Source organism: Furipterus horrens, unplaced genomic scaffold (assembly GCF_987537825.1).
Source record: "Furipterus horrens unplaced genomic scaffold, mFurHor1.1.pri manual_scaffold_8, whole genome shotgun sequence".
NCBI classification, from domain to species: domain Eukaryota; kingdom Metazoa; phylum Chordata; class Mammalia; order Chiroptera; family Furipteridae; genus Furipterus; species Furipterus horrens.
Genome location: NW_028327178.1, coordinates 95,038,418 through 95,065,788, shown reverse-complemented (window position 1 = coordinate 95,065,788; position 27,371 = coordinate 95,038,418). Strand labels below are relative to the sequence as shown.

Below are 27,371 nucleotides of genomic sequence, written 5' to 3'. Positions count from 1 at the left end.
GCCTCTGTGCCAAGCACTCTCTGCCCCCAGGGCCTGGTACGAGTGCCCATTCATGGCTTATCTTTTGCAGATGGGTCTGCGGGCACAGAGGTGCCATGGGAGACATCTGTCACCTTCATGTCAGTCTGAATCAGCTGGGCGCTAGACCATGGGGCCCTGAGGTAAGGTTTTGGGACCATTTTCTGGAATATTGTTGTTTTGCATCTGTAAAGTCGCGTGCATATTATTCCCTTGGGCTTAGATGGACATGTAAGGGGAGGGGAGGTGAAAGTGGCATCCTGTGAGTTCACATTTGTGTTCCTGGTCCCTCACATGCCTACAGTGGAGGGAGGGGCCTCTAGAAACCCGCTTGGGTAAAGGGCTCCCCGGGGCGTCTCCCTTCTAAGTACTGGAGTATAGGCAGTGCGCTGTGATGGAAAACGTGGGTTTAGACACCAGGGATTTCGGCCCAACCTCTGAACCCTATGACCTAGTCTCACCCTCTACTTCATCTGAAAATCAAAGCTGGGGTAGAAGAGAAGGTTTTACCATTTTTTCCCATGGTGGTATCATGACCATGTGGTCCTGATCTTTTCCAACCCAAAAGCATTTTCAGTTTTTTCATGCTGAAAGTGTTTTTGACTCTAGAGCAGGGAGGTTTTATGGGGTCTTTACAAGACATATCAGAAGCTGCTGGGACTCTGTGCTAGGCTGGGCCACTCTCCCTGACTCAGGCCATTCGCCAGGCCCCTGGCACCAGCCTCATGCCTTTCCTGGCTCTCTTTCTGTCCCTTTCTGCTCCTGTATCCAAAAGTGATCGTGGCTGCCTGTGCCCTGGTCATTGATAGTGCAGGGAGAGAATTGCTGAAAGACGTTTTCCCCGTGTTTGAAGGGCCCAGCTGTCCCTTACAAACCCTGGAGCTTTCACACACTAGCTTTTTTCTCCTGCCCTTCCCTTCAAAGCTTGGGCCTTTGCTGACCCCCCCCCCCCCCCCAGGCGGTATGGTGACTGGGCTAGCTCCCGGACTTCTGGGCTTCACTTTGTCTTTTTAAGTTCAGGATCTGCTTGTCAGAAATCAGAAACCAGTGCATACATTTATATTTGGACCTCATAGTTGGGTAAATTCAGATAGTGCAGGAGGACATGCATAAATTGTGGGTTCTGCTTTATGAATTTACAGGAGTGCAGGGTAGTCTATAATACATTATTCAAGACAGCTCGTGACTTAATTGCTTGTTGGCGTGTTGTCTTTGCTCCTCGACTGTTTCTTAAGCACAATGTGTATAGCTTCTCCAGGAGCTGTCAGGAATGTCAAGGAAATGGAGAAAGAAAAATAAAGGTGGGGCCAGAGGTAGTGGCAAAGGGGCAGGGGGGGTCTACCAATTCTGAATCAATAAAAAAGTTTTTATTTGTCACAGTCTACCAGAAAATTGAGGGGTGTTCTTGTCAGTCACTGAGGAGAGGAGAGCACATGGACTGATTATTCCCCTTTCACTGACCTTTAATCTGTGCTTTTGTAGGTTCCTTCTTCTTTTTTTTTTTTTAAGATTTATTTATTTTTAGAGAGAGAGTAAGAGAAACATCCATTGCTTGCCTTGTATGTGCCCCAACTGGGGATGGTCCCCACAACCCAGGCCTGTGCCCTGACCAGGAATCAAACTGGCCTTTTTTGCTTTGTTGGGCGACGTGCAATCAACTGAGCCACCGGTCAGGGCCGTGGGTTCTTTTGAAAAGAGTTTTTACAAGAGAAGAAATTTGCAGGCCTGTGGATCTTTGAAATCTGTATTTGTAGACTCAAGACTCAAGACTCCTGAGCTGGTTTGTGTTAGAATATTGTGTGGCTGATTGGGCACGTTCTGGCACCAGCAGATGGGCTGACCTTCTGCCTCTGCTCTGTGCACTGCAGTGTCCTGTAGGAGGCAGACACCTGTGATGGCTCCTTCACTCTGTGGACTCGGAAGATGCAATATGGCGCCCCTGAGAGTCATGTCTTGGCTGAGGTGAGGGCAAGGCGTCCATCCCTTTGAGCCCCACTTTTGGTCTAGGGCTCCTGTCTAGTCCCAAGCCCTCTTCTGTGACATTCAAGTCTCTTGTCTTTGAGGATGGGACCCAGTTTTGCCGTGTGTGTTTGTCCCATCTCATGATGACATGAAGGTGGTGAGAATAATATATGTGAGCCCCCTGGTACAGGCGGCCACCTTATAAACGTAAGATTACCCTTGTCTTTCAAACCTGTCTCTGCCCCTTCTGCATCAGAGGCTTGTCCTGTCCCATAGTCCGGTTCCTGGGCCCAGGGGTCCTCATTCAGGCCAGAGGATTCAGTGGTGACCATTTTGAAAAGACAGTTTATCATCAGCCCCCGGCCCAAACCCCACACCTGGTAATTCAGACCTGTGGGTGTAGAGTCCTGGGGATTAAGTTGGGGCTCACTTATGTGATGTGCTCAAGCTTTAACGATGCTTTTTCATTTAGTCTTCAAATGGGCCTGGCAGTTTGATCATCAAAGATGTGGGCACCTAACAAGTCTTGCTGGAAGTTTATCTTCCATTTGCCTTCTTGGCTGGGTCATATAAAGTGGGTCTTTGCAGAATAGGATGACCGCACTGGGGCCTTGTGGCAGGCTGGGCAGATAAGTAATGACAATACAGTGTGAGAGCTGCTGAGGACTGAGGATGCTGGTCTGCCTGTTGAGCAACGTGCAGTGGGACCTCAGTGTCAAAGCCCCTGACAGGGAGCCCCTGGCCTTACTCTTATCTGGGTCAGTTGCCCTGATCGTGAACTGCTGGAAGGAAAATCATGTCTTACGAAAAGTGGGCTTGTGAGATGCTTTTCCCTTCCTGCCCTTTCTGTTCTGGTGTTACATGGTTTGGCGTGCATAAGCTGGGGGCTTGGGCCAGGTTAATTGGACCTTCTCAGTGATGTCCCTTGGGGAGAAGATGGTGTAGAGACTGAATGCTTGTATGCTTCCTCTGCCTCCTAGGTCATCCTTAGATCAGAGACTGCTGAAGCAAGTCTCAAGGCCATGAATTCATAACCCTCAGGATGACTTGGGACCTGGGTTTCCTTTTATTTCTCACCGAGGTGAGTAAATGCCAAGGGCTGGGAACCCATAGCCAGAGCGTAAGCTGGTTTGTGCTCATGCAGATGGGAACTCCAAACCTTTGGACTCACCTGCCCTTTCTTTTAGATCCTCTTGGTGGTGTTTGTGGACATCGGAGGGGCAGAGAATTGAGAGGGAGGTTCTCACGTGAAGCCTCGCCACAGCGCCTCCCCACTGCCTGCTCAGAGCATCATGCAACAACTCTTCACTCTGCACAGGAGGTCAGAGGGAAAGCGTGGGGTCCACTTCAACTGGCCCGGCGTCTTGACAGCAGTGCCCTTAGAGGGCCTCCCGTGTCCCTCTGCCATGCCTTGTGTGACTTCAATAACCCCCCATTTAATAAACCTTACAGACTTGCCCTGTCTCTGCCTTTTAATTCAACACCACGCCATGTGCCAGCAAGGCTGAGTGTGGAGAAAGTGGGTCACAGGCCAGATCTTGTTTTCAGTTCCTAAGTGTTTCTTATCACTCCTGGGGCTCGACACACAGGCTTTTGTTTGGAGGGTTCAGTTGGGGCTAAGGGTGAACAAGTGATGGTAGTTGGTTTAGACTTAGGACCCGTGAGAGTTGAGGGTGTTGAGGAGCAGTCAGGTCAAGGCTTTGGAAGGGCGGTTGGTGACAACAGGCTAGAGTGAGACCGGATATCATTGAGAAAGCTGCGCTGGCCTGGAGTTCTGGGGCCTGGCTCCTAAATAATTGCCTGCTTGTGTGACCAACTGTCCTAGTTTCCCGGGACATGGGACTTTAATTGCTAAAACCAGATAAGTCGTAGGCAAAGTGGGAAGAGTTAGCCAACTTACCTGGGGTATAAAATACACGGTGTCATCCTGAGAGGACAGGTTACTTTATAAATGTGGGGGCAGGGTGAACGTGGAGCAGCTGCCATTGGACCTTAGGGGCGTCCTCAAGGTCAGGCTTTTTGGAGATCACTGGGTTAAAATCAATAACTGCCTCAATGTAAGGATGTGCACGCATGAGTACTTATCTCATTCTGCGGATAGAGGGGTCTGCGTGAGGAGATAGGTCCCGAAGGTCGTGATCAGAGGCTGGAGTTGATTGGCCAGTTTCTGCATTTGAAATTGAAACAGCATTGGCTGGGCAGAGGCAGAGTTCAGGCTGTCGGGCCTGCCTGAGGTCGCCACCTTGATGGCTCCACTGCAGGGACAGGCGTTCATGGCTGACGTGCTCCACTCGGCCCCCAGTTCCTGGCCGAGGCAGCCAGAAGTCCAGGGTGCTCTTTCTGCCTTGCCCTTTTAACACCTGCCCAAGAACCATCCTCTGACTTCTGTTTGCTGCCCTTTTTTTAATCTTTATTTTTTAAGATTTCATTTCAGAGAGAGGGAGAGGGAGGGAGAGAAATATCAATGTGAGAGCAAAACATCAGTCAGTTGCCCCTTGTAAACGTCCTGACCACTGATCGATCTCACAGCCCAGGCATGTGCTCTTGACTGGGAATGGAACTGGTGGCCTTTCTGCTTTGTGGGACGACACCGGACGACACCCAACCAACTGAGGTACACTGGTCAGGACCCATTTGCCGCCTTTAGTTAAATGGTTATAGCTGTCTGAAAAGATGCCAAGAGAAGGAACCTGGGTCCTTATAAAAGTGACTGGCTCTGGTCGGGTGGCTTGGATGAAGCGTCATCCTGTATACCAAGGGGTTGCGGGTTTGATCATCAGTCAGGGCACACATCTAGGTTGTGGGTACAATCCCCGATTGGGGCACATATGGGAGGCAACTGATGGATGTTTCTCTCTTCCTCTCTAAGATCAGTGAATAGATCCTTGAGTAAAGATATTTTTTTAAAAAAAGCTGTGACTGGTTGGTAATGTCTGCTGCTGTGGAGACACCAGGCACATCCCGTGAGCTGCCAGGTCATCAGGAGCCATCCCTGGTCTTCAGTGCCTGAGAAAATCTGAAGAGAGCATTAGACAAACCAAGGTGACCCAGGAATCAGGCGTAAGGTCATGATCCTTACCTGCAAACTGTAGGGTACCAGAAGGCCTGGGGAGGGAAGATTACACAGGAGAATGGAGAGACGGGCAGACTGAAAGTTCATTCATTAAAAAAATAGAACAGTTTATAAGCCAGACACCATATTAGAAATGGCACGATGGTAAAAGAAGACAGTTTGGGCCTTCAAGGGGATCACTGATAAGTATGTAGATGCTTGTCACTTTGCTCAAAGTTTTATATACTTTGTCTTTTTGTTTCAGGTAGAACTTCAACGTTTCTTATAATGCAGGTCTTGTAAATTTCCTCACCTTTTGTTTGTCCCATCTCAGTAAATACACACCAAAAATAAGTAAATAAATAAATACACACCAAGCAAGTAGCAAAAATAAGGCTTTGAGCCGTGACCGGTGTGGCTCAAGGTTGGGCATCGTCCCACAAAGTGAAAGGTTGCCAGTTCAATTCCTGGTCGGGGTACATACCTGAATTGTGGGCTGCTTCCCAGTTGGGGTGCATGCAAGAGGCAATGAATCGATGTTTCTCACATTGATGATTTTCTCCCTCTCCCCCTCTAAAGAATAAGTAAATAAAATTTAAAAAAGGCTTTGAGCTCACTTCTGACTCTTGCTCCCTTAACGGTGATAACAAATGACATGTACAATTTAGGTGTTATGCATGTTTAATCTTAAGCAGGATGCTCTGAGCTGCGTGGTGACTGGACACAGCCCATGCTTTTTTCCTTCACCAAAGTTTATTCTAGCGGCAGACGGGTGAGAAGGAGGGGTAAGCTCCCGAGAGTAAAACTGAAGACAGCTGCAAAGAACATGTAGGGACATGAGGAGGAGGAGGAAGGTGGGGAAGGGTGTCCCATAGTCAGGTGTGTCTTCAGGTACCATAGGCTCCCTTGTGGTTAGGGCCATGGGGACAGGGTGTGTTCATGGTGTTACCGGACAGGCACTGACAGGCACCAGCCCATAGCAGCTCTGCCTCAGGCCGACCTGTAGTGTGTGGGTTCTTGATTTCATTTAGGAAAGATTTCACAACATGAATCCAAGTGATTTTGAGAATTCATTTATTAAGGCTGGGAACAGTGAAACAAAGGAAAGACTTATGGTGGAAGAAGTAACAGGGGAGAGCTTGGGCAGTATTCTGCTTTGGCTCCCTAGAAGAGTTATAAGAAAGGAGTGAGCCAAGGTGATCCTCTGCTGTTAGCTCACCTGGGAAGTAAAGGTTACAGAGACAAAGGACTTAGGGTGGAAGAAGTAACAGGAGAGAACCTAGGCAATATTTTGCTGTTAACTCACATGGAAGTCGAAGAAACTGGGGGCCCTGGAGACAGGATCAGGGGGTAAGTCTGGGGCAAGCTGCCTCTGCCCACTGCTGCCCTGGGTGCAATTCTCCTTGGGACCCTTACAATTTAGGAGGAAATAAGTTCATGCTCAGGAAGGAGTACGGGCATGTTCTAGAGTGAGCCTGCACTGCATCTTTGTTCTGAGGGCTTTTTATCTTTTTTCTGTGGGTAAGAATCTTCAGGAAGGGTTTCAGCAGAATATTTATTTTTCAGTTGCATTTTAATATGTTGACGCATCAAAATGAGCACATAGGGGGTTTGGGGAATATTCTTTGGTCTGGTACACTGTTTTACTTTTCCCTGGGCTCTGTCCAGCTTTTAGTGGTGTTTTTGTTGTTTGTTTCCCAGACTTCATTTGTCCTTGGGTTTAGCTGGCACAGATGACATTAATTGGATCTTTGTTCTTTATTTTCCCAGGACAGGAAGATTTAAGGTACATATTCTTTGGTTAGGGAGGAGAGGTATAAACCGTTTACTCAATGGCCTTGGTTAGAGGAGATAAGTTCTTGCAGTTCACCAGCCGGCTGTAAGTTGCTCAGACTGTCTGGCCCTGTTGGATTTTCTTGTCTCAGTCTGTCCCGTTCACTTGCCCAGGAATTTGCCTGGCTTCTTACTGTCCTGCCTCAATGAGAGAGGACGCAGGAGGGCCACAGCTCCTGGGGCTCCACAGGGCAGGCAAGGGAAGTCCACTCCCCCAGCCACAGGTGCTCTTCTGACTTCCATCTATGCAATGTTGGCCCCAATGAGCAAGAAGTTCTGGAGAGAAGGCAAAACAGACAGACAAGAAAGGTCATGATCTGAGCTGCAAAGGAGCTTCCGGAAAGGGAAAATTCTATAGGGAGAGGCAAGTTCTTGAATTAAAAAAACAGGTCAGTGCAAAAACTAAGCCCTTAGACTTTTATAAAAGGAGGCCTTTATAAAACTGTCCTTATCAGCCATCTGCCCCCAGGATATTATTTTTCATATCCTAAGCTTCTGGTTTCTGGAAAACATCCACAAGCCACTTTTCTCCAAAATGTTTCTCCCAGGAGAACAGTGCACCCCTAGGTGCTGCTTGAGTTTACTCCCCTCACATAATTTCTGAAATGTAGTCCTGGATCACCTTGGAGTAAGAACATATGAACAATGAAGACTGCAAACTAGTACTTCTGGTCCTCTGCCCCTCATAAGTTTCTTCCAATAGAAGGCATGGCCAGTTTTTCTCCAGGATTTATCCCTCGCTGCTGTGGGTGGGAAGGCTGATCAGTGGCCCAGTGGGGACTCCAAGGTCATTCAGAGCTTCTTCAAGTGGCCCCTCTTCAACCCAGAAGTGCTGCATCTAATCTGACCTCTTCTTCCATTCCGCCATATGTGGCTAAAGGGCCTTGTACATTGCTGATACTCAGTTAACATGTCGGACCTGAATGATTGAGAACTGACTTGCATTCCATGAAGCCCAGATTTCAGGTCATCAAAGCCTGCCATTTTTTTATACACCAAAATTCAAAACATTTTTTTTTCTATGAAAATTAGGTCTAGGATGCAAGTGGGACTTAAGGATCCTCTCTAGTACCCACCAACCCTGAAGCAGCCCTCCTAGGAGTTCATAGAGCACCCCACCCAGACTCCACTTCTCACCTTGTGGATTTGGAGCCGCATGCCGTGGAGGTAGGTGTTGCGTGGCAGAGGGAGCGGGAAGCCCTCCTCAAGCTTTGCTGGAAGGTAAACAGCAGAGAGGTGGGCGGGACAGAAAACACTGGGGATGTTCTGTGAAGTCACACAACATCTCATTTGCAGCCGGCCAATGAGAATGGGTCACTGACCCGTGGTAGGCTATTGGATTCAGGGCTGTTTTAGGGGGTAGGGGGGCAGCAAGCACAGGCAAACACTTGGGAAATGCAGCCTCTTGGGCTTCTGTTAATCCCTTCAAGAACCTTCCCTCTCTCACCACCCAAAGTGGCCAGGGCTGGGCCATGCAGTGTTTCTATACAGGGACCCATTCCTGAGGACCACTATCTCCCCCACTGTCTCTTTTCCAGGTCAGTTTTGCTGCTCTTATCTCTTACTTGTAGAAGGCAGATGGTGACACCAATTGGAGAGGGCCCTGTCCTAGGAGGAGGCCTGCTGGCTTCTCAGGCAGCCACTGTCCCAAGTACTACTTTCATCCCTGTCACCCAGCAAGTCGGTGACCTACCCTGGCTCAGCACCCAGGCGTGTTAACTCCAGGTGTTCTCCATGTGCCACCTGACATGTTCCCCATCCCTGGGCCTAACTCCTTCTGTCTTGGGATTCAACTTAGCCCTCACCTCCTGGGCCGACCTCTAAGTCATGTTCAGTGCCTCCTCCAACTTCCACTGCTTCCTGTTGTGCTTCCTCCTATTGTGGCATTTATCAAACTTAATGTATGCCTTCCCAGCAAAGTGCAAGCTCCATCAGGGCAAGGGTCATAGATCGCCAGTACCCCAGCCAGCACAGAAGACAGGCTCAACTTGTTGAATGAATGAAGCCGTAAACCTTACAGCAAGGGTAGAATTTATCCTTTGCATGTGGCAGCCAGTAGCTGCTATTCTTACCATTGAGAGAGGGGTATATGAGGTTGGTTGCATAGTAATTGAAGACAGATTCCACCAACTGCACCTGGAACAGAGGAGGGGCCAGAGCAGAAGGATCAGACAAGACTTGAACGAAAACAAGTCCAAGGAAAGAATATCTGTCGCCACCCCTGGAAACATCGACATGTCATCCTGTTTACAAAATAGAAGTTGACTGACTATCACTATTACAAATAAACAGCTCTTTGTTCACAATCCTCTCAAACCCCAAGTGTCTGAACTTCATTCTCTATGAGTGTGAGCACATTTTAAGGCAAAACATGACCTTAAGTGTCATCGGGCTATCCACTTTATGTGACTATTTAAAAATATTGTTGCAGAAATACTAACATGTTTGATTATAGAGTGCTGCCCAGATCCTGCTGGAATTGTTCTATAACATGGTGCATGCCTCATATTACCTCAAAAATTCTCAATTTTGAAACCCATCAGGGATTGTGCCCTGGGCCACTATTATTACAATAATGAACGTATATTGAGAGCTTCCTATGTGAGACATTTTGTCAAAGTGTCTTACTGAATTCATTGCCCTTTTTTTATATTACAGCCCCCATTTGAGGTAGGTGCTATTATTCCCATTTTACAGTCAAGGAAACTGAGGCTTAGAAAGGTTAAGTGATTGCCTAAGTTCGCACAGCTAGCAAGTGGCGGAGCTGGCCCAGATCTACCTCCAAAGCTCCTACTTCCACTGTGCCTGTCCGGTCGCCCCTCTAGCCCCCAGGCAGTGCCCCTCTGGGATGGTTAACTTTCAGACGTGGTGTCCCATTTCCTGTGAGACTGCAGTACATCTCTATTTGGAACCTTGTTACTTCCTGAGCCCCATGATGCCCTGCTTAGACAAGACATGCAAGAAATAGTGAGAGAAAACAACTCACGTTGAAGAAACCGATGTTGGAGTGTTTCAGTTCCAACTGCAGCTTACTGTGTGGAGAAGAGAGAGGCAAGGTCACCCCTGGCCATGGCTGGTATTTTTTCACACCCCAGTAGGGTATGCAGCCCCTACAGGCATGGGCATTTTAGGGGCTAAGCACCAAGGGTTCCTCTGTAATACAAGGCTTTAAGCATGCACTCTGACTTAAGAGGTGACATTTAAAAAAATGGTGTTATCTTTGATAACTTGGAAGAAATTATAATGACATATTAATGGGAGAAGGTGGAATATAAAAAATAATGCACTGTACATTTCCAGTTATATATAAATGCATAAAAAAAAGACTGGAAGGAAACATGAAATTATTAATAGTGATAGCCTATATGGGTCAAGGTTGGGGTGATATTTTTTTGTTTATACTTTTGTAATTCTTTTTTTTCTCACCGTGAGCATGGATTATTTGTATGATGTGGGAATAGACAATAAAAATGGAAAGGAGAGGCATTGCTAATGATAATGGCAAGCAGCTGGCAGCCACTGGAGTGACTTGGTCCCTGGTTCACTGTCACTATAAAAGCCAAACCCCAGTTTCCCCTGTTGATCCCTCTAACAATCTTCCCTTTGGCTCCAACTGGTTCCCTTGTTCAGGAACCCTCGTTACCATGGACAGACCTTCGCTTTCTTCTCATGGGGCAGAGTCGTGTTAATAATTCCTTAGTAAATTTTTAGGTCAGATCCTCTGCTCACTTTGCTGTCTCCTTTCTCATAGTCTATGCCCTTGGCTGTCCTCCCCAATACTGCTAGACCCCCCAAGCCAGGTCTATGCATAAACTCAAATTCTGGGACTTCTCAAAGCCCCAAAGGCTCACCATTAGCTTCCTACTGAAAGACTGCTATGCCCTGCCTTGCGTGGCTCAGTGGATTGAGCACCAGGCTGTGAACCAAAAAGTCGCTGGTTTGATTCCAGTCAGGGCACACGCCTGGGTGCAGGCCAGGTCCCCAGCTGGGGTGTGCAAGAGGCAACCAATCAATGTTTCTCTCTCTTTCTCCCTCCCTTCCCCTGGCTCTGAAAATACACAAATAAAATCTAAAAAAAAAAAGACCGCTCAAGGAGATGTTTATTTTAATGGGGTCAGGACATTCTATCAGCCAACAGGCATCCAACTCTGAGGCCAGGAATTTGTTTCTCTGATGGAGCCATTGCACCTGCACCTCAGCAGAGAGCAGGACCCAGAGTGGGTGAGACATGCGTGGGGCACAGGTGAGGGCTATGGACAGAGGACACTGCTAGGTCCAGGGGTCTGTCCAAAGCCCAAGCTCTGCACTGACTCACTGGTTAAATAAGTACTTACCTATGGATTGGGTATCTGGGCAATGGAGCAGTAAGCAGTGGTTTGTGGGCACCTTTAATCCTTCACCCCAAATCTCCACTTTTTGATGGGTAATATTGAAAGTTTTTCTGAATCTTACATGTAAAGTCCTTGCAAACACCTCCAAATGGACTATCGTTCTTATGTACCCCCTTTGCAGAAGTTCCAGTTCCTTCACTGATGCTTGAGAGGGGGAAGGGAGGAGCCCATAACGATAGGGAACCTGAAGGTAACTGACTACTTGCCTTGGCTTCTGGCTTTTCCCCTGAGGCATTGTCAATATGCCTTTTCCAGAGGGGCACTGGATTAGAGAATGGGCCAACCCCAGTGGAGACCTCTGTTTGCCCGGGGCAGCTACAGCCCTATCAGTGAACCAGACTAGATGCTCTGACTACCCAGCTCATCCCTCTTCTCCCCCGACCCAAGGCTTCTTACCTTCCTGGGGTCAGTGAGCCCAGGATCCTGTTGGAGCTCACACTGATGGTGGCAGAGATGTTGGTTCTCTAGAAAAGCAAGAGGACATCACCCAGATTCTCAGGCTACATAGGCATCCTGTTGGTTTCCAGTTCAGGGGACAAATCTCCAGAAGTAGAAACCGCAAAGCAAAAGGCAGCTACTGAAGGGTCATGGGCTGAGGATGTAGGATGGTGGTAGCGCCACAGCACACTTTGAGAATGATGAGCTAAGATTTCAGAGGTCTCCATCTTTTTTCTTTAAATTTTTTATTTATTTACTTATTGATTTTAGAGAGAGACATCAATCTGTTGTTTATTTATTTATGCATTCACTGGTTGATTCTTGTATGTGCCCTGACTGGGGATCGAACCCACAACCTTGGAATATTGGGACAATGCTGTAACCAACTAGGCTACCTGGCCAGGGCAGAGGTCTTAATGGAAGAATCAAGAAGGGGGAATAAACCCAAATTAAAAACTTAGAGTATTCAAGTTGGGAGACTATCCACCTATGAGCATGACTGAGCTTTGGAGCAGGCTACCAAGGGAAGTTCAGAGAGTCCCGAAACCCTTATCACATATATGATTTGCAAATGTTTTCTCCCATTCTGTAGGCTGTCTTACCATTTTCTTTTTTCTTTTAAAAATATTTTATTTACTTTATAGAGAGAGAGGGGAAAGGAGGGAGAAAGAGAGGGAGAGAAACATCAGTGTGTGAGAGATACATCAATTGGTTGCCTCTACCACACCCTCAACCAGGGAACCTGGGCCAAAATCCAGGTATGTGCCCTGATTGGGAATTGAACCTGTGACCTTTCAGTTTGCAGGCCAGCATTCAATCCACTAAGCCACACCAGCCAGGGCTCTTCTCACGTCCTTGAATGGTGATGTCCTCTGAAGCACAAAAGTTTTTAATTCTGATGAACTCCAATTTACCTATTTTTCACCTTGTTGCTTGCATGTTTGAGTTGATCTGAGAAGGCTCTGCCTAACCTAAGGTCATGAAAATTTACTACTGTATTTTTTCTGAGAGTTTTATAATTATAGCTTTCATATTGAGGTCTATGATCCATCTGGGGTTAATTTTTGTGTATGGTTTTGCATGTGGATATACAGTTATCCCAGCACTGTTTCTGGAAAGTCTGTTCTTCCACATTTAATTATGTTGGTCCCTTTGTTGAAAATCAATTGACTCTAAATATAGGGAATTAATTCTGGATTCTCAATTCTATTTCACTGATCTTTATATCTATCCTTGCACCAGTATCATACTGTCTTGATTACTATAGCCTTATAGTATGTTCTGAAATAGGGAAGTATGATTTAAGCAACTTTATTTTTCTTTCTCAATATTGTTTTGGCTATTCTGGGTCCCTTAAATTTACATATGAATTTTAGGATCAGCTTGTTTTTTGGCCAGTTGGGATTTTGACAGGCATTATGTTGACTCTATAAATTACTTTGGAGAGTATTGCTATTTTAAGAGTTCTTTAAAAATTATACCTTCTTTAAAAAGGTAATTTAATGACTTTCATTTATAACAATTTAGATAGGGTTATGTTTTAAACAATTTTTTAAATGACAAACATAGCAGTGAGAAATCTGAAATCTTCAACTCAGTAGGAGTGAATGACTTTTAAGGTTTCTTGCAACTCTGATTAACTGTGCCCTTGGGAAGCCTGGCTGTTCAGACCAGAATTGCAAGGCCCACTTATACGTCCAGTGGAAATAAATAGCCTCCAGCATCTATCAGCTGGGTCTTTCACCAGAGGGAGGGGCTTACACTCACGGCAAGCCTGACCCTTTGCTGCCCTAGCCAGCATCACACTTACCGCCCTGAGCTGGAAGAGTGGCCAGCGTTCGGAAGAGTTGGGCCGGAGGGCGAAGGCCTGGATGTTCACCACGGGCATGAGGGTCACATTCCCAGGGGTGAACATGAGGAATGGAGCTGATTCAGGTGACATCTCAAGTTCTAGCTCCATATTGGGGTACAACCTGGCCAGCTGGAGAAAGAGGGCAGAGACTCAGGGAAGGGCAGGGGACAAACAGAAGGACGCTGAGCTGTATTGGAAAGGGGTAGGTGGGTGTGGGTTCCCAAGGTTCCAATCTCGAAGGGCCTGAAACCAGCAGCAGAAATGTCACAGGATGGAAGGAATTGTATTTTCCAGAACTCCTTTCCAATAGATGGCTGTCGTGGTTGGAAAGGGCACTCTGATGAAGTGTCTGAGATGGCTGAGATACCCCAATGGGCATGTTCCAATAACAGTGGATGGTCACCGTACTTTCTTCTGTGCTGGCCAACTTGTGTTGACTAGTGTGCAAGTTTTGGGCTCAGTTGAATTGCCTAGTTCAAGAGAGGGGAGGCTGAGTGCTCTTCTTCCCTCTGCTGCCTCCTTTCAGCCATGTTATACATAAACATCAAGCAAATATCAATTATTAGCCTAACCCCAAATTATTAGCCTGCCCAACATTTGTGCCCTGGAAGGATTCTGTATATTTTTGCTGGCTGAGTGCTATTGTCTCCCATTGGTCCAACAACTCAGTGGGACAGGTACTATTGTCGTCCCCATTTGACAAATGAGGAAACTGAGGTCCAACAAGACTGAGTTCTGAAGATAGAAAACTGCAGGCCCAGGACTCAAACATATGCAATCTGAATCCAGATTGTCTGTCTTTATGCCACAAGGAGTCAGAGAATGATGGGAATTTTGTACCAAAAAATTAACAACTCTTATCTTTAGTTATGCTGTTTGTCTGAAGAAAGTCTATGCATAACTCAAATACCATCCCCACATTTGGCCTAGATCAAGGGGCTTGCCTTGTCTTCTGTGATGAGTGTGCAGAGGTCTTACCTGAGGAATCAGGGTCCCTAATGATTTGGTGTGCAGGTGAATTGGGAAGTCCAGGGGAATCTGCAGCAGATGAAGCAGGAAGCTGCTTGAGAAGCAGGATATCATGGTGGTGAAAGGCGTGGCCTCTGAGGTCAGACAGCTTGGCTTCCACCAGGCTTTATCTGAGTGATTGCCGGCAAGCCGTGTTAGGTTCTGTACCTGTAAAATGGGAGTGATGATAGCGCTTGCTGTACAGGCTGTGCAAGGATGAAATGAGATAGTATATGGACAAAGCACCAAGTGCAGAGCCTGGGACAGACTAAGTACTTAATAAGTGTCTGTTATTGTTATTTATTCTTTCTCAGGATGCCCCCTAAAAGGCCAGTGAGGGCTGATCACCAGCACAAGCCCATGGTGTCCTTCTCTATCCACCCCATGAATGCTGATCTTTCAGCTTAGGGAACCCTGCCTATACCTGTCCATAGCCCACCTTCCTTGATTTCTCTTCCCTCAAGATCCCCACTATGTACCTGGGCAGCTCCTACAGAACTTATCATGGTGTAGGCTCTGGAGGTGCGCTGCTCTCACCTCCCTTCAAGGGGATCAGCAGAGAGGAGGGCAGCTGGCTGGTAGCCTTCCTCCCGCCCTCCTGCCACTGCCTCACTTTCAGGTCCCACATCATTTGGGCTGAGGCCATGTTCTCCCAGGCAGCTCCCAGCACCCCGCTGAGCAGGGGTGGGGTGGCAGAGCTGGAGATTTTGTCAGATCACTGCCAGGATTTGAGGCGGTCGTATAATCAAGAGACTAAACAGGAAAGGGTGCCTCCCACCCCATCTTCCATTTTTCCTGTGGCGTGGCACCTTTGAGGGTCAGATATACCAGTGCAGAGGGGGCAGGGGGTCATCTGATTGCCAAGGGAGCCCTGAACAAAAAGCCTTCTGATGTTTTATGGACCCAGCAGGAAAAGGTAGCGGAGAAGGGGAAGGGCCAGGAGTAGATGCTGAGTACTGAGACTGGAGAAAACCATCTTCGAGACTTCCAGCAAGGGCTCTCAGTACAGGCACCTGAGCAGTGTCTTGGCTGAGGTTCCCCCATTTCCCCTACCCATAAGGAGACATCTGAATAGAGGCATCTAGGCTAAGAATGCTGATATGCCAGTCCGGGGTGGGGATGGGGGTAACGGCAGGGCTTGAGTCCTTGACTACAGCTCCTTCTAGAGACTGACAAACAGTGGCCCTGCTTCAGGTCTGGTCTGGTGAGAGGGCCAGGGAAAGCCTGTGTAACTGCCTACGGTCAGGTCTGAAAGATCACGCCTGGGACTTTGGCCTGGAGCCGAACCCTCCACTTCTGCCTGATGTGTGTGGCCATCTTCTCATAAGCAAGCTTTGCTCTTGCCCCCCACCAGCTGGACTGAGACTTCTCAGAGCGATGCAGTAGCATTTCCACCCGACCTGCCTGCCTTCTCGCTCCCTTCACAGGTGCCAGCCCCGCATCAAAGTCTGAGGGCTCTTCCACCGCCTCCTCTTCCTCTCCCTGTCCTTCACGGGCGCTTCCCTAATAAAACTGTAAGCCTGATGCTGCCTTGGCATCTGCTGCTTGGGGGACCTGTGATGACACACCAGAGTCTGTCTGATAGTTTAAAGTACTGCTAATAATAGCTGATATGTATCATGTGTCAGACAACAAGCTCTTTGCAATCTCTCATAGAACCCCTGGGGTCCATGTGTATAAACAGAGAAACTGAGGCACAGCCTGGCTTTGAACTCATGTTGGGCAGGCTCCAAATTCTACATTCTTTGCTATCTCCCTAGAGAGGGCTCCCACAGTGGGTCTGCAATCCCACTTGATGCTCTCTCCTGGTTACCCCCAGCCTTCTCCATGCCCTACTCACATGCTCATTTCGGACGGTGAAGTTCATGTGCCCAGCCTGGTGATACACCCAGCTGGCCGTGTTGAAGACATATTGGGAGACTGCAAAGTAGACCATGAGGTCGTGCTCCTGGGGCAGCCTGATGGGTGGAAACTGAAAGGGGTCTGGGGTGTGCTGGCTGGGGTTAAAGAATTTAGCCTGGAGAGAGAAGGACATATCAGTCACCCAAGATTCCTACCAGAGAGGGTGTCAGGCAGAGGCATCAAATCCTGCCTGGGGGGTGGGGGGGGCTCCTTGCCCAACATGGTGGCCAGGGTGGCAGTTCCTCTCCAGAACATGGGCTCGGAGGTCTTGAAAGATTCCCTCTGGCCCACAATATCTAGATCCTGGCAGCTGCTCTTCCAGTGGGGAGGTATGTCCTGTGTTCTCCCAGGCTCAGGAAATAGGACAGGAAGCACAGCCGGTGGTGAAAAGCAGGGACTCTGGAGCTTAACTGTATGGGTCTGAATCCTGGTCTGCCACTTCCTAGCTCTGAACCTCAGGCAAGTCACCAACTGCCTTGTGCCTCAACTTCCTCACCTAAAACAGGAGGGTGATGCTGACAGTTTCTACTTCACAGACGTAGTATGAAAGTTAAAGAAGTTAATATTGAACAACATCTGGGACATAGTAAGAAGCATATAAGTGCTCGTTAAATAAATAAAATTGGAAGGCACTCCTTGTGGGGCCTGGCGCAACCCACAGGGGAGCTGTGAGAGAACAGGAGTGAAGAGGGGGTGTCCCTAGCTTCCCATTGCTCTTGTGACAAAATCACCTGCATCTCAGTGGCTTAAAACAACTTGGATTTATTCCCTTCCATTTCTGGGGATCAGAAGCCAAAGCATAAGATGTTAAGGCTGGGCTCTTAGAGGCTTCAGGGGTGACTGCGTTTCCTTGTCTTTCCTACCTTCTTGAGGCCACTGCATTCTTTGGCCTGTGGTTCCCTCCCTCGCATCACCTCTCGCTTCACTCCAGCTTCTCGTATCCATTGTCACATTGCCTTCTGTCCCTTACCTCCTACCTCCCTTTTATAAGGATCCCCATGATTACAACAGGCCAGGGTAATCTTGTCCTCAATACCCTTGATTTAATCAGACCTTCAAAATCCCTTTTACCATGGAAGGGAACGTATACAGACATCGAGGATTAGGACATGGATGTTTTAAAGAGCCATTCCCCAGTCTTCTCTGGGTGGAGGCAGAGAGTGTTAACAATGCTGCCCTATATATGTGCTATGTGCCAGGCACTTGCTAAGCACTTCATACACATCTCACTTAATTCCTATAGCAACTTTATGAGGTAAGGTTATTATTATTCCGATTTAATGGAGGCTCAGAGAGGTTAAGTCATTCCCCCAAGGTTTCTCACCACATGAGTGATAGAGCCAGGGTTCAAGGTCAGGTCTTCTGGACTGTAGACGGATTGACCATGTTAGTTCAGAGACCTAGTTTTAGGTTTTGCTCTCCAGTGCTGAGTGCCACGTCTGCCCACTGTGGGGCCCTGGTCTGGGATGTGGATTGATAGGCAGGTGAACTGGAGAGGGAGGGCAGCTGGCTGGTAGCCTTCTAGGAGTTGACTCTGGGAGGTGGAGCTGGTTTCCTGCCAGCCCTCAGCTCCAAGGCCCTTTTCCCACACCCCCTTACCTTGAAAGGCGTATCCAGGCCCTGGGAGGTCACCTGGGGAGCTCCCACTAAACTGTAGTCAATGTGAGCAACCTGGTCAATCTTCAAGGTGACTATGGAATGGGAAAGAGGAAGCATTGTGAACAGGTTAGCTGAACAGTTGTGTGAGTTGCACACTGCACAACTCCAGGGGCTCGTTTCGCACAGACTGCAGCCTTCAGAGAATGGAAATGGGCTGGGGCATATCTATACCTTTAGTCACAGAGAGAGTACATTCATTCATTCACTCATTGACTCATTCATTCATTAATTCAGTATTTATTGAGCACCTGCTATAGGCCAGGCGCAATGCAAGAGGCTGATGAAATAGCTATGTGAGACAATCTAAGTTCTTGTCCTCATGGAACTCACAAGTCTAGAGGAGGAAGTAATCAAATACTCAAGGAAATAAAAGTACCATTGTGGGTAGGTTAGATGTTAGGTAGCAGAAGTCCATAGGATGATGCCATCCATATAATAGGGAGTAAAGCAGGGGGTGACAACTTGAGTTGGACAGGGAGTCAGGGAAGACTTCCCAGAGGAGGTGTTGCTTTGGCTGAGATCTAAAGGAAGATCAGGTGTTGACTGGGTGAAGGAGGATAAATGTGGGGAAGAACACTGGCAGAGGGAATGGCATGTGCAAAGATCTTGAAATGTTATAGAGCATTGTCTGTTAGAGGGACTAAAAGAGACCAGAGTGTCTGGCTAGGTTGGGGAGGGGAGCAAGATAAAGCTGGAGATAGGGGGTGTAGTCTGGGCCAGACCATGCAAGGCCTTGTCTCCTGCAGCTGGACTCAGCATTCGGAGAGTCAGGGGAGTCTTTGATAGATTTCAAAAAGAGGAGGAGACCCGACTTGATGTTTGATTGTAAAAGGCCCCTGTGGCAGCCAGGGGTGCAGGGCTAGGAGGGCCTCCAGCCCTGCACAGGAGCTCAGAGCATCCCTGTTTTGTAAAAGCATCCAGTACAGAGGAAACACGTGATTCTCCTATGTATTCCTAATTTTCTGCCCACCTTATGTTCCCAGCAAGTTTGTAGGATAGGGGATACTCAATGGGGAAAATTCTCCCAGGGCTCCTGAGGGGGTGGTACTTCCAGGGGTACTGGGTGCTATGGCATCTGATGGCACCCAGAGAAGTGTGTGTGGGGAGTGCTCCCAACCTGGCAGAGTCCGGAGATAGGGCTCCAGGTGTGAGGCTGCTGTCTGCTTGACCATCGCGCAGATCTGCCAAAAGTGGGTGAGAAAGCCAGGTGAGTTCTTTCTCCCGCCCTCTGCGACCCCGGATCCCACACCACAGAACCGTAGGAGGTGCCTCCAAGACCAAGGTTTTTTCCAGAGTTGGAAGATACTGAGAGCTAACCTCAGTACTGTTCTCAGTAGGATTCATTGGGCGGGGGAGAGGGGTCTTATTTAAGAAACCCTTTTTATATCCTTAAGATGAGAATGATATTGTAGGTTTTCTCCTAAAAACCTATAGATTTGTTTTGGCATCTAAATCTTTAAACTGCTGGGAGTTGATTTTTGCATATAGTGTGAAGGAGGGATCCAGACTCAGTTCCCCACCTCTATCTAATATCACCTACACCTAGACAGCAAACACCCTGCCAGTTTCCAATGCCAGTGTAGCCTATGTGACCACACAAGGCGGGGAAAGCCTCGAGGGCTCCCTTTACACAACAGGTGAGGAAGGTTTTGCTAAGCAAAGTCAAACGGCAACCTACTGAAGAGAAAAGGCCATTTCCCAACATCACATATGCACTTGCCAACGACCTGTCACTGCAGATCTGCTTATCCTTTGTTTACCTTTTGATTCAAGATATTTTTGAAATTATTTTCAATTCTTTCATGGAAGAGGTTCAGGATCCAGCTGGAGAAAAGAGGAAAGAGGGTCAGGATCCACTTTAAGATTAATTGAGGCTCCCAAGAGGAGGACTACCCATGGACTTGATCTCTCTCGTGTTATCCCAGAAGGGACACAGCCAGGTGAACTTAATTCAACTGTCACCCTTAAATACTGACATACCCTCACCTTTCAGATTGGCAAAAAGCTAAATCTTTGACAATATGCTTTGTTGGCAGTAGCGGGAGGAAACAGACGCTTTTATACCTAGCTAACGGGAGTAGAGACTATCAAACCCCTAGGAGGGCAATTTGTTAGTATATATTAAAATGACAAAATGCATATATCATTTTAAGAATTTATCCTATAATTTATTTCAAAATGATATTATTCACAGGGCTACCTTTTATAGCATTGTTTATAATAGTGAAAGACTGAAGAAAACTCTCAAACTAAAAAAAAAAAAAAGAAGTCAATCAATGGAGAACTAATTATTACATTTTAGGGTCTTCATATGATGAAGTGTTTTGAAAATAAAGCTCTTGTGTTCAGGTGTGGAAAGGCTTACAAAGGCATTGTTGTAAGACAACATTTGTATTAAAATAAAAGAGTAAAATAGTTCACTGTTCCGGCGTAGACTCTCAGGAATGAGACATTAGACACTGTTAATATTGGCTGCTCTGGCAAGGAGAGCTGGTTGGTGAGGGAACCCGAGTGGAGAAATACTTTTTCGTTCTGTACTCTTTGCACTTTTTGAATTTTGAACTGTGGAAATGAATTACCTACTCAAAAACACTTACACTTTTTAAGGTATAATAAAGGAGAATAAGACCTATTCTTTGTACCCTTCAAAACCCCTCATGCAACTTACCTGACTATTTAGCAATTAGACATTCACTCACTCATTCATTCAACAAACATACAGTGAGCCCCTCCTACCTGCTAAGCTCGAGCTAGGTGTTGAGGAATATTGCTGAATAAACTCACGGAGCTCATGCTGGGAGTCTAACCCACTTCCAGTAAAGCTGCTCGCTGAGAGCCCCTCCCAAGCACAGACACCACTCTGAGAATCGTGGCCCAGAACAGAGCTTCTCACACTGTTCTCACCTGGAGGTGAGGATGAGAGGTTGTGGGAAACAAGTGAACTATGTTAATGGTATTACTTCCGGTGAAATATTTTCTCCCATAAGTTCTTTTTACCATTCGATGGTTGCTGATTGAATGATTAGTGGTATGTATTAGAAATGTATGTGTATTGTAATTTGATGTGGTAATGTCAGACACACTGCTTCTTGGGGTTCTGCGGAAAGCATCCTGGGGGCTGACATCTACAGATTCTTCTCTTGAGCCTTCTTGCTCTCTGGCTTCTGGTTGTTTTGGCCAATGAGAGGCACAGGTAGGAAGGAAAGAGGCGTTGGAGTATTTACACCGAGATCCGCCCTGCCTGCTATACCACCACACTCCTGTCCCAGGGCCCTTCTCCAAGGTTCCAGCTCTTTCTAGGCTCTGGTAACACCCTTCCCTTCCCTACTCTCTCACCTTCAACCCTAGGGGTGGTAATAGCTCCCTGCTGTTGCTGGTCTCCCATGAATATTCTCTTCATTAGATTGTTGAATTGCCCTCTGTTTCCTGCCAGGACCTGAGTGATGCAGTACCAACCAAAACAGTCACCCTGGAGATGGTCATCATTCATGTGAAGTTCACTGAGCATTTGCTCCAAGAAAGTCACTTTAGGGTACTGTATTGCCATTAAAGGCAGTCTTATCCAGGGGTGAGCAAACTTTCTTAAAGGGCCAGATAGTAAATATTTTTGCTGTTGCATGCTATGTGGTCTCTGCTGCAGCTTCTCAGTTCTGCTAATGCTGTGCTGAAACAGCCACAGACAATTGTAAACAAATGAGTGTGGCCGTGGCCCAATGAAACTTTATTTACAAAAATAGGTGGCTTACCGGATTGGGCCCAGAGGCTTTAGTGCACTGACCTCTGATCTTACTGAAAACTTGCTCTTCTGGCCGTCGGAGACATCCCCTAGGTGAGCTGGAGGCTGAGGCAGTTCTGACAACTTCCAGCAAGTGTACGGGGTGACTTACCTTAGGCTTCCAGAAATGTCAATGCTGACATCGCCAACAGAGTTGCTGCAGCGGGCCACAGAGGCAGTGGGTCGTCCAGACCAGTCTTTGCCCAAGTTCAGAGAAATCGAGATGGAGATTCCATCCACACTCAGATCAAAAGAACCGTCTAAGGTGCTGTGTGGGAGAAATGAGAACGTCGTCGTCGTCGTCGTCGGCAGCCGTCCGTCTCGAGAGACGATGGTGTAGCTTCTTAAGAGTCTATCTGCACCGCCGAGAATGGCTGTGCAGTCCGACTCGGGAGTGACACTCCCGAGAAATGAGAACAACGTGGTGATAATCCGTCACTTCCAGAAAAAGGAGCCAGAAGACTGCAGACCCAGGTTAATCTCCCAGTTCCCCATTAACAAGCTGTGTATCCTGTCTGAGCCATGGTAACCTAAAAATAAAAAGGCCTTTCAAGGTGAGAGGCAACAAGCATTTATTTGAGATCAATAACAATAGCTATTCAGGAATCATTGATAATGCAAAAGCCCAAATAATGCTTCAATTAGGAGACAAAAGCAATGGGTATTGATGAGAAAGGGAAGGGGAACAATTACACAAATAGAAGGAGGGCATTCCTATTAGTGGAGATACAACATAGTGATGTTAATTCTAAATAATATTTTTAATTTTCAATCCAGGAGTCATTAGTCTGGTAGTTATAATATCTGCTTTTTTGTTATCTTTGCAAACAGTTCTTTGGGGCACAAAATTGCTTTAGGCCCAGTGAAAAGGTTATTTTGCTCTGTTTTAACTCTGTAAAGATTTGAGACATAAGACAGGCTAGGCAGTTTCTTTGGTGTGGCAGTGTTACAGAGCAGGGTCCCCCAAATTCCCCAGAGCCTGTGGTTGGGGGATGGGGGAAGGGGACAGCTTTCAGGATGCCTTTGCCTATCTATGGCTGGTAGCTAGTGTCTTAGTTATGCAAATGATTTTGGTACTTCCAAGGCCGCAAGGAGATGGGAGGGGTTTTGATCACAGAATGGTGAGGAAAGGGCATATGGGGCCTGCACAAGGTTATGCGAATGGTCAGAACTGGTTACTACGCCCACTGCATCACAGGCTGCAGCTGGGGATTTAAAAATAAGGTGGCAGCCATTTATAGGGAAGAACCATGTGGTTTTGAAAGGGAAAGGAGAGAATGATGTGGTTTTGAAAGGGAGAGGGTGAACCATGGGGCTTTGAGAGGGCAAAAGGAGAATCATGCGTGATCCAGTGCAACACGGCACATGTGTTGCTGGACTATTCTACAGAGGCTGATGACATCGTACCCCAGATACTGAAGGAGAGAGCTGACAGATAAGGGATGGGGAACTAGTGGGTTTGGTTTTGGTTTATAGCTTTTTGGGAAGCAAGGGAAATGCTGGCGCCTGTGAGAGAACAGGGCTCTGAGCAGGAATGCTCACTGCCCTCCCCAGGTTGGAATATTGTAAATAAAGACCTGTTTTCCTCAATACTAATTGTTGGATTTTCCACCAAGGCACCACGTGAAAGAACACCCTTTTGCTCAGTAACAGCAGCTCTGACTATTCTCAAGTGGCTCCATTTATATCATTTTGACAGCCTCAACTTATCATAAACTAAGACAGCCAGTGTTTATTGAGTATATTCTATGTGCCAAGCACACTGCAAATACCTTAAATCTGTTTTTTAAATTTAATCCATAACTGCCTTTGAGATAGATCTGGGTCCTTTATGGACTGGACCCTTGAGAATCCAGAAATGGAGGTCCGGGGTGGGAGGACATATCCTCGCCCATAGCTGAGAGACATTCTAACCCAATTTCTACTTACATGAAAGCCTTTTTCACCTTCCAGTTCCCGCGGACTGACACGTAGTTATTGGACAGGGAGGCCATGATACCTTGCCCTGGGCGTAGACTCAGATTGGAGTTCCTGAGTTGGAAGCTACGGATTCTCAGGCTAGGGAAGGAAGACAGGCTATTAAACCCAGAAAAACTAGGCACACATCAGTCTTCTGAACGAGTCCCCAGAGTTCCCTCCAGCCTCTCACACTCTTTCAGATTTATTGACTTAAACCACAAAGGACAAACCACAAAGAAAGCCTTCCCCAACCTTCAAGACCAAAGACCTTCCTATCATTTAAGACACCTCGTTAGCTGCCCCTGTCTGTCTTGCTCTCTCGACCCTCACCACTGAACCTCACCACCTCGAGGACCCTGTGAGCTGGCTTCTCCCTACATGTCCAGTCTCCACAGATGGTGCCTGGGCTCCTCCAGGAGGCAGCTTCCTCTCTCTGCTCCCCACACTTCAAATACAGATCACGACTCACAATTTAGATCTGAGCTCACCCACTGGTGACCTGTGGGCCCTGCATATGATTGATATGCTACAGATAGGCATTTGCTATAGTGTTCTTAAAATTTAAATCAGTCACCAACATTTTAAAATGAGGAAATTTCATTGTAAAAATATGAAGGAAAAAATATCTAGAATTGAGATTTCTCTTAAAAAAGTCAAAAGACAATGTTCTTATTTCTTTACATCATCAATCAACTACAGTGAGTAGCAGCCACCCCATTTAAATATAAATAGAGCAGATGCCCTCCAGGTAAACATCACACTGGTCATTTGCCTATTTGGTCTCAAGTTCATTCCCTTCTCTTGCTCCGACCAACATTAGATGGGACTGACCTCTGAAAACTACATTTCCCAGGATCTTTTGCAACTGGCTTCTAGTGAGGCTGGCCAGTGGGAAGCACTGTGGAGAGATGAGTGGATAGCAAAAGGGTAGTCCTTCTCTTTCTCTGCCTAGAATTTGCCTTTGGCAGTGCTTATTTGCACGTTGGGGCCATCTCTTGCCAGAGATGATCTTGGCTCCTGCTCTGGGGTCCTGGTTCCTGTGCTCTGCTAATACCTTCCTTCCCTTTTTTTGTCTCTCTAGCTCTAGGGATGATTTTAATGACTTTTCGTTGTGAAATTCTGGGTTGCTTCACCATTCCCTGTTTGGCTTTCAGCTCTTCTAACACCTTTGAATAAAATTCCCTATATTAAATTCCTTCCTTTGAAGCTCCTGGTGTGGGTTCTGCTTTCCTGGCTAGTCCCCAATGGGTATAGTCGTGCTGCCTGGTACACTCATCTGCATTACCCACTCCCCTGTGGCTATTTGAATTTTATGACTCTTGTCAGATCCACACTTATGAGTTCCCTGGTGGAACAATCATTGAGATCCTGCTCTATCTGACCTGGCTTCAGGCAGAGAGGCCACAGAGATTCAAAACTCAGCCCCTGCCCTCCAAAAGCTCACAGGTGGTGGCAGATTTGGTTGTGTTAACAGTAACCTACTGTGAAAACCAGATGTAAGAGGTGGTATAGGGCTGTGGGAAGGAGCATTGCCCTCTAAATAACATGGCCTAGACAGTGTGTGTGTGTGTGTGTGTGTGTGTGTGTAAATTTAAAATAGCTCCTCTTTGCCCATTGTACTCAGGAAATTGTCTCCAGAGACTTGGGGAGGATTCTAAGAGGCAGTCTTTTCTATCAGTGATCCCCAAGGGCTTATTCTAGACACTGAGGAGACTGAGGAAGAAAAATCCATGCAACCAAGGAATGGATGAAGACAGACCAAGGAGTGAGGACTCCAAGATTAAATATGTGAAAGCTGGAGGGAGACCAAGGTCAGGTAAGCCTTTTGGGGAGGGAGATGAGGAACCAGGACTTGTTCACCAGGGACCAGGAGCCGCCTGCTCTGTTCCTTTCTGGGGGTATGTGTGGATGCTATCCTCAAGAGATAGCACACAAATAAAATGTGAATAGGTTCCAGAAAGACTCTAAGTCCTTGATTACAGACCTCTAAAAGACTCCGGAGAGTTGGGTGGTATGCCTCAAGCAGGTCCCTAATCTGGGCAATCAGGAGAGTGCCAGGGATTCCTGGTAGAGCAGAAATCCAGTGTCACTCTGCAGAACTGACTTAGAGGCTGGTGAATGGTTTCCAAAGAAAAAAGCACCTTTCAGAGGCCCCACAAGAGCTGGCTATGGTCCCTTTGCTTTCAGTCCAAGTGAGGATTTCATGTTTGCCTCCCTCCCCCCATGACCTTAGGTCCCCATTCTTCCTCCTCCATTGTCCCTGTGGTGAAGAATGAAGACCTCACCTCCTGAACTCGTAGCTCACGCTTCCCATCCAACCGGTACTGAAGCTTCCTGATAAATCAGGCAAGTTGATGGTGGACAGCTCCTTCCTCAGGGTGGCCATTCCATATCCACGGGCTGGGGGCAAAAAAGAGAGTTAGGTCATTCAGTTGGAGGTAGCTAGGCATAAAGTAGAGTGGCCAGGCTTTGGAATCACAAGGACTGGGACTGGACACAAGATTTGCCACTTACTGTCGGTGTAATCCCAAGACAGGCCTTAAATTCCCTGAGCCTTGGCTCCCCCACATGTAAACGGTAATAATAATAGCAATAACAACCTGAGCCTGAGAGTGAAATTAGATCATGAACTCAAAGTGCCTGGTAAATGACAATCATTGTTATTTATTCATTCAACCAATGTGGAAGCAATGATGGAATACAATGGGGCTTTTGAGGAATCATTTCCTGCAGTGTGGTCAAACCTTAGGGTTTTGCATGTGTTAACAGGCTACAGTTACCTATTATTGCTTGGGCCATATGTCAACAATGCAGATTCTCAGGCCCAATTCAGTCAACCTTGGGTGGATCTCCCGCATTGTGTCCCAGCAATTCTAATGTGGGAACAGTGTTGATCTAGTCCTACCCTTAACCTCTGGTAATTCAAGATGAGGAAACTGAAACCCAGAGGGTGATATACCCAAGGTTTCTAAGCCAGGCAGGGGCACAACCTAAGCCAGCGAATTTTTTTAAAATCCTGGTTACACCACTCCGGTAGGCAACCATGGGCCCCAGAAGAATGACCAAACCCACTTACCATATTCCAGGCCTTTTTTGGTGATCCTGGCCACAAACCCAGGATTAGGAGTCCCTTCTCCAAGCCTGGATACCTCTGCCAGCAGCAGTAGAGCCACTACCACACAGTATGATCTGGCCATCATCTTGTCCTCAGCTTCTTCGTGGGCAGAGGCTGGTCAGAATCTCTCTGTAGGAGCCTCTCTTACTGAAGGTGACAGCAAAGGCTGAGGTGCTTATAAAGAAAGGGTCCAGATGAGGAACTAAGGCCGCTGGGAATCTAGGCTCTGGGGCAGCGCACGTTTCAGCAATTTGAGATGGGAAGCGGTTGCTTATGAAATCATTTGTGATTTATTCCTGGCTTGAATAGTAGAAATGGTGTTGTAATTTCTAGCCTCTTTCCCTTCCAAGCATGGCTTGGAGCCAAAGGAGACTCCCCACCACACTTCTCTCCAGCTGCAAACTGAA

The 27,371-nt window shown here is 47.2% G+C and overlaps 1 protein-coding gene, 1 long non-coding RNA gene and 1 other non-coding gene across 3 annotated transcripts; 2 read left to right on the top strand and 1 right to left on the bottom strand.

Moving 5' to 3' along the window:
* Positions 1 to 86: 86 nt before the first annotated feature.
* On the top strand, positions 87 to 3,437 carry LOC150003549 (uncharacterized). The gene is made up of 4 exons (XR_016512779.1): positions 87 to 161; positions 1,887 to 1,980; positions 2,961 to 3,061; positions 3,168 to 3,437. It is a non-coding gene; the product is annotated as an uncharacterized LOC150003549 (long non-coding RNA).
* On the top strand, positions 779 to 910 carry LOC150003550 (small nucleolar RNA SNORA71). Its single transcript, XR_016512849.1, has one exon. It is a non-coding gene; the product is annotated as a small nucleolar RNA SNORA71 (small nucleolar RNA).
* A 2,652-nt stretch (positions 3,438 to 6,089) lies between the features above and the next one.
* LOC150003548 (lipopolysaccharide-binding protein-like) lies at positions 6,090 to 27,134 on the bottom strand. Its single transcript, XM_090286394.1, has 15 exons — positions 26,926 to 27,134; positions 26,135 to 26,249; positions 23,820 to 23,948; positions 22,003 to 22,158; positions 19,876 to 19,939; positions 19,233 to 19,296; positions 18,056 to 18,147; positions 16,395 to 16,571; positions 14,525 to 14,722; positions 13,505 to 13,675; positions 11,653 to 11,720; positions 9,852 to 9,897; positions 8,938 to 9,001; positions 8,003 to 8,079; positions 6,090 to 7,141 (listed from the first exon to the last, which is right to left on the bottom strand). Exons 1-15 carry the CDS (start codon positions 27,047 to 27,049, stop codon positions 7,109 to 7,111), a joined length of 1,578 nt encoding a protein of 525 aa, XP_090142520.1. The 5' UTR covers positions 27,050 to 27,134; the 3' UTR covers positions 6,090 to 7,108.
* Between the last annotated feature and the right edge of the window lie 237 nt (positions 27,135 to 27,371).

Bases quoted from the DNA above. Each gene is read 5' to 3' on its own strand.
- LOC150003548 (XM_090286394.1), bottom strand. From the start codon at position 27,049: ATGATGGCCAGATCATACTGTGTGGTAGTGGCTCTACTGCTGCTGGCA. The intron at 26,250-26,925 runs GTAAGTGGGTTT...TTTTGCCCCCAG, and splicing joins CAAAAAAGGCCTGGAATATG to CCCGTGGATATGGAATGGCC. The intron at 19,940-22,002 runs GTAAGTCACCCC...TCTTTTCTCCAG, and splicing joins GACATTTCTGGAAGCCTAAG to CTGGATCCTGAACCTCTTCC.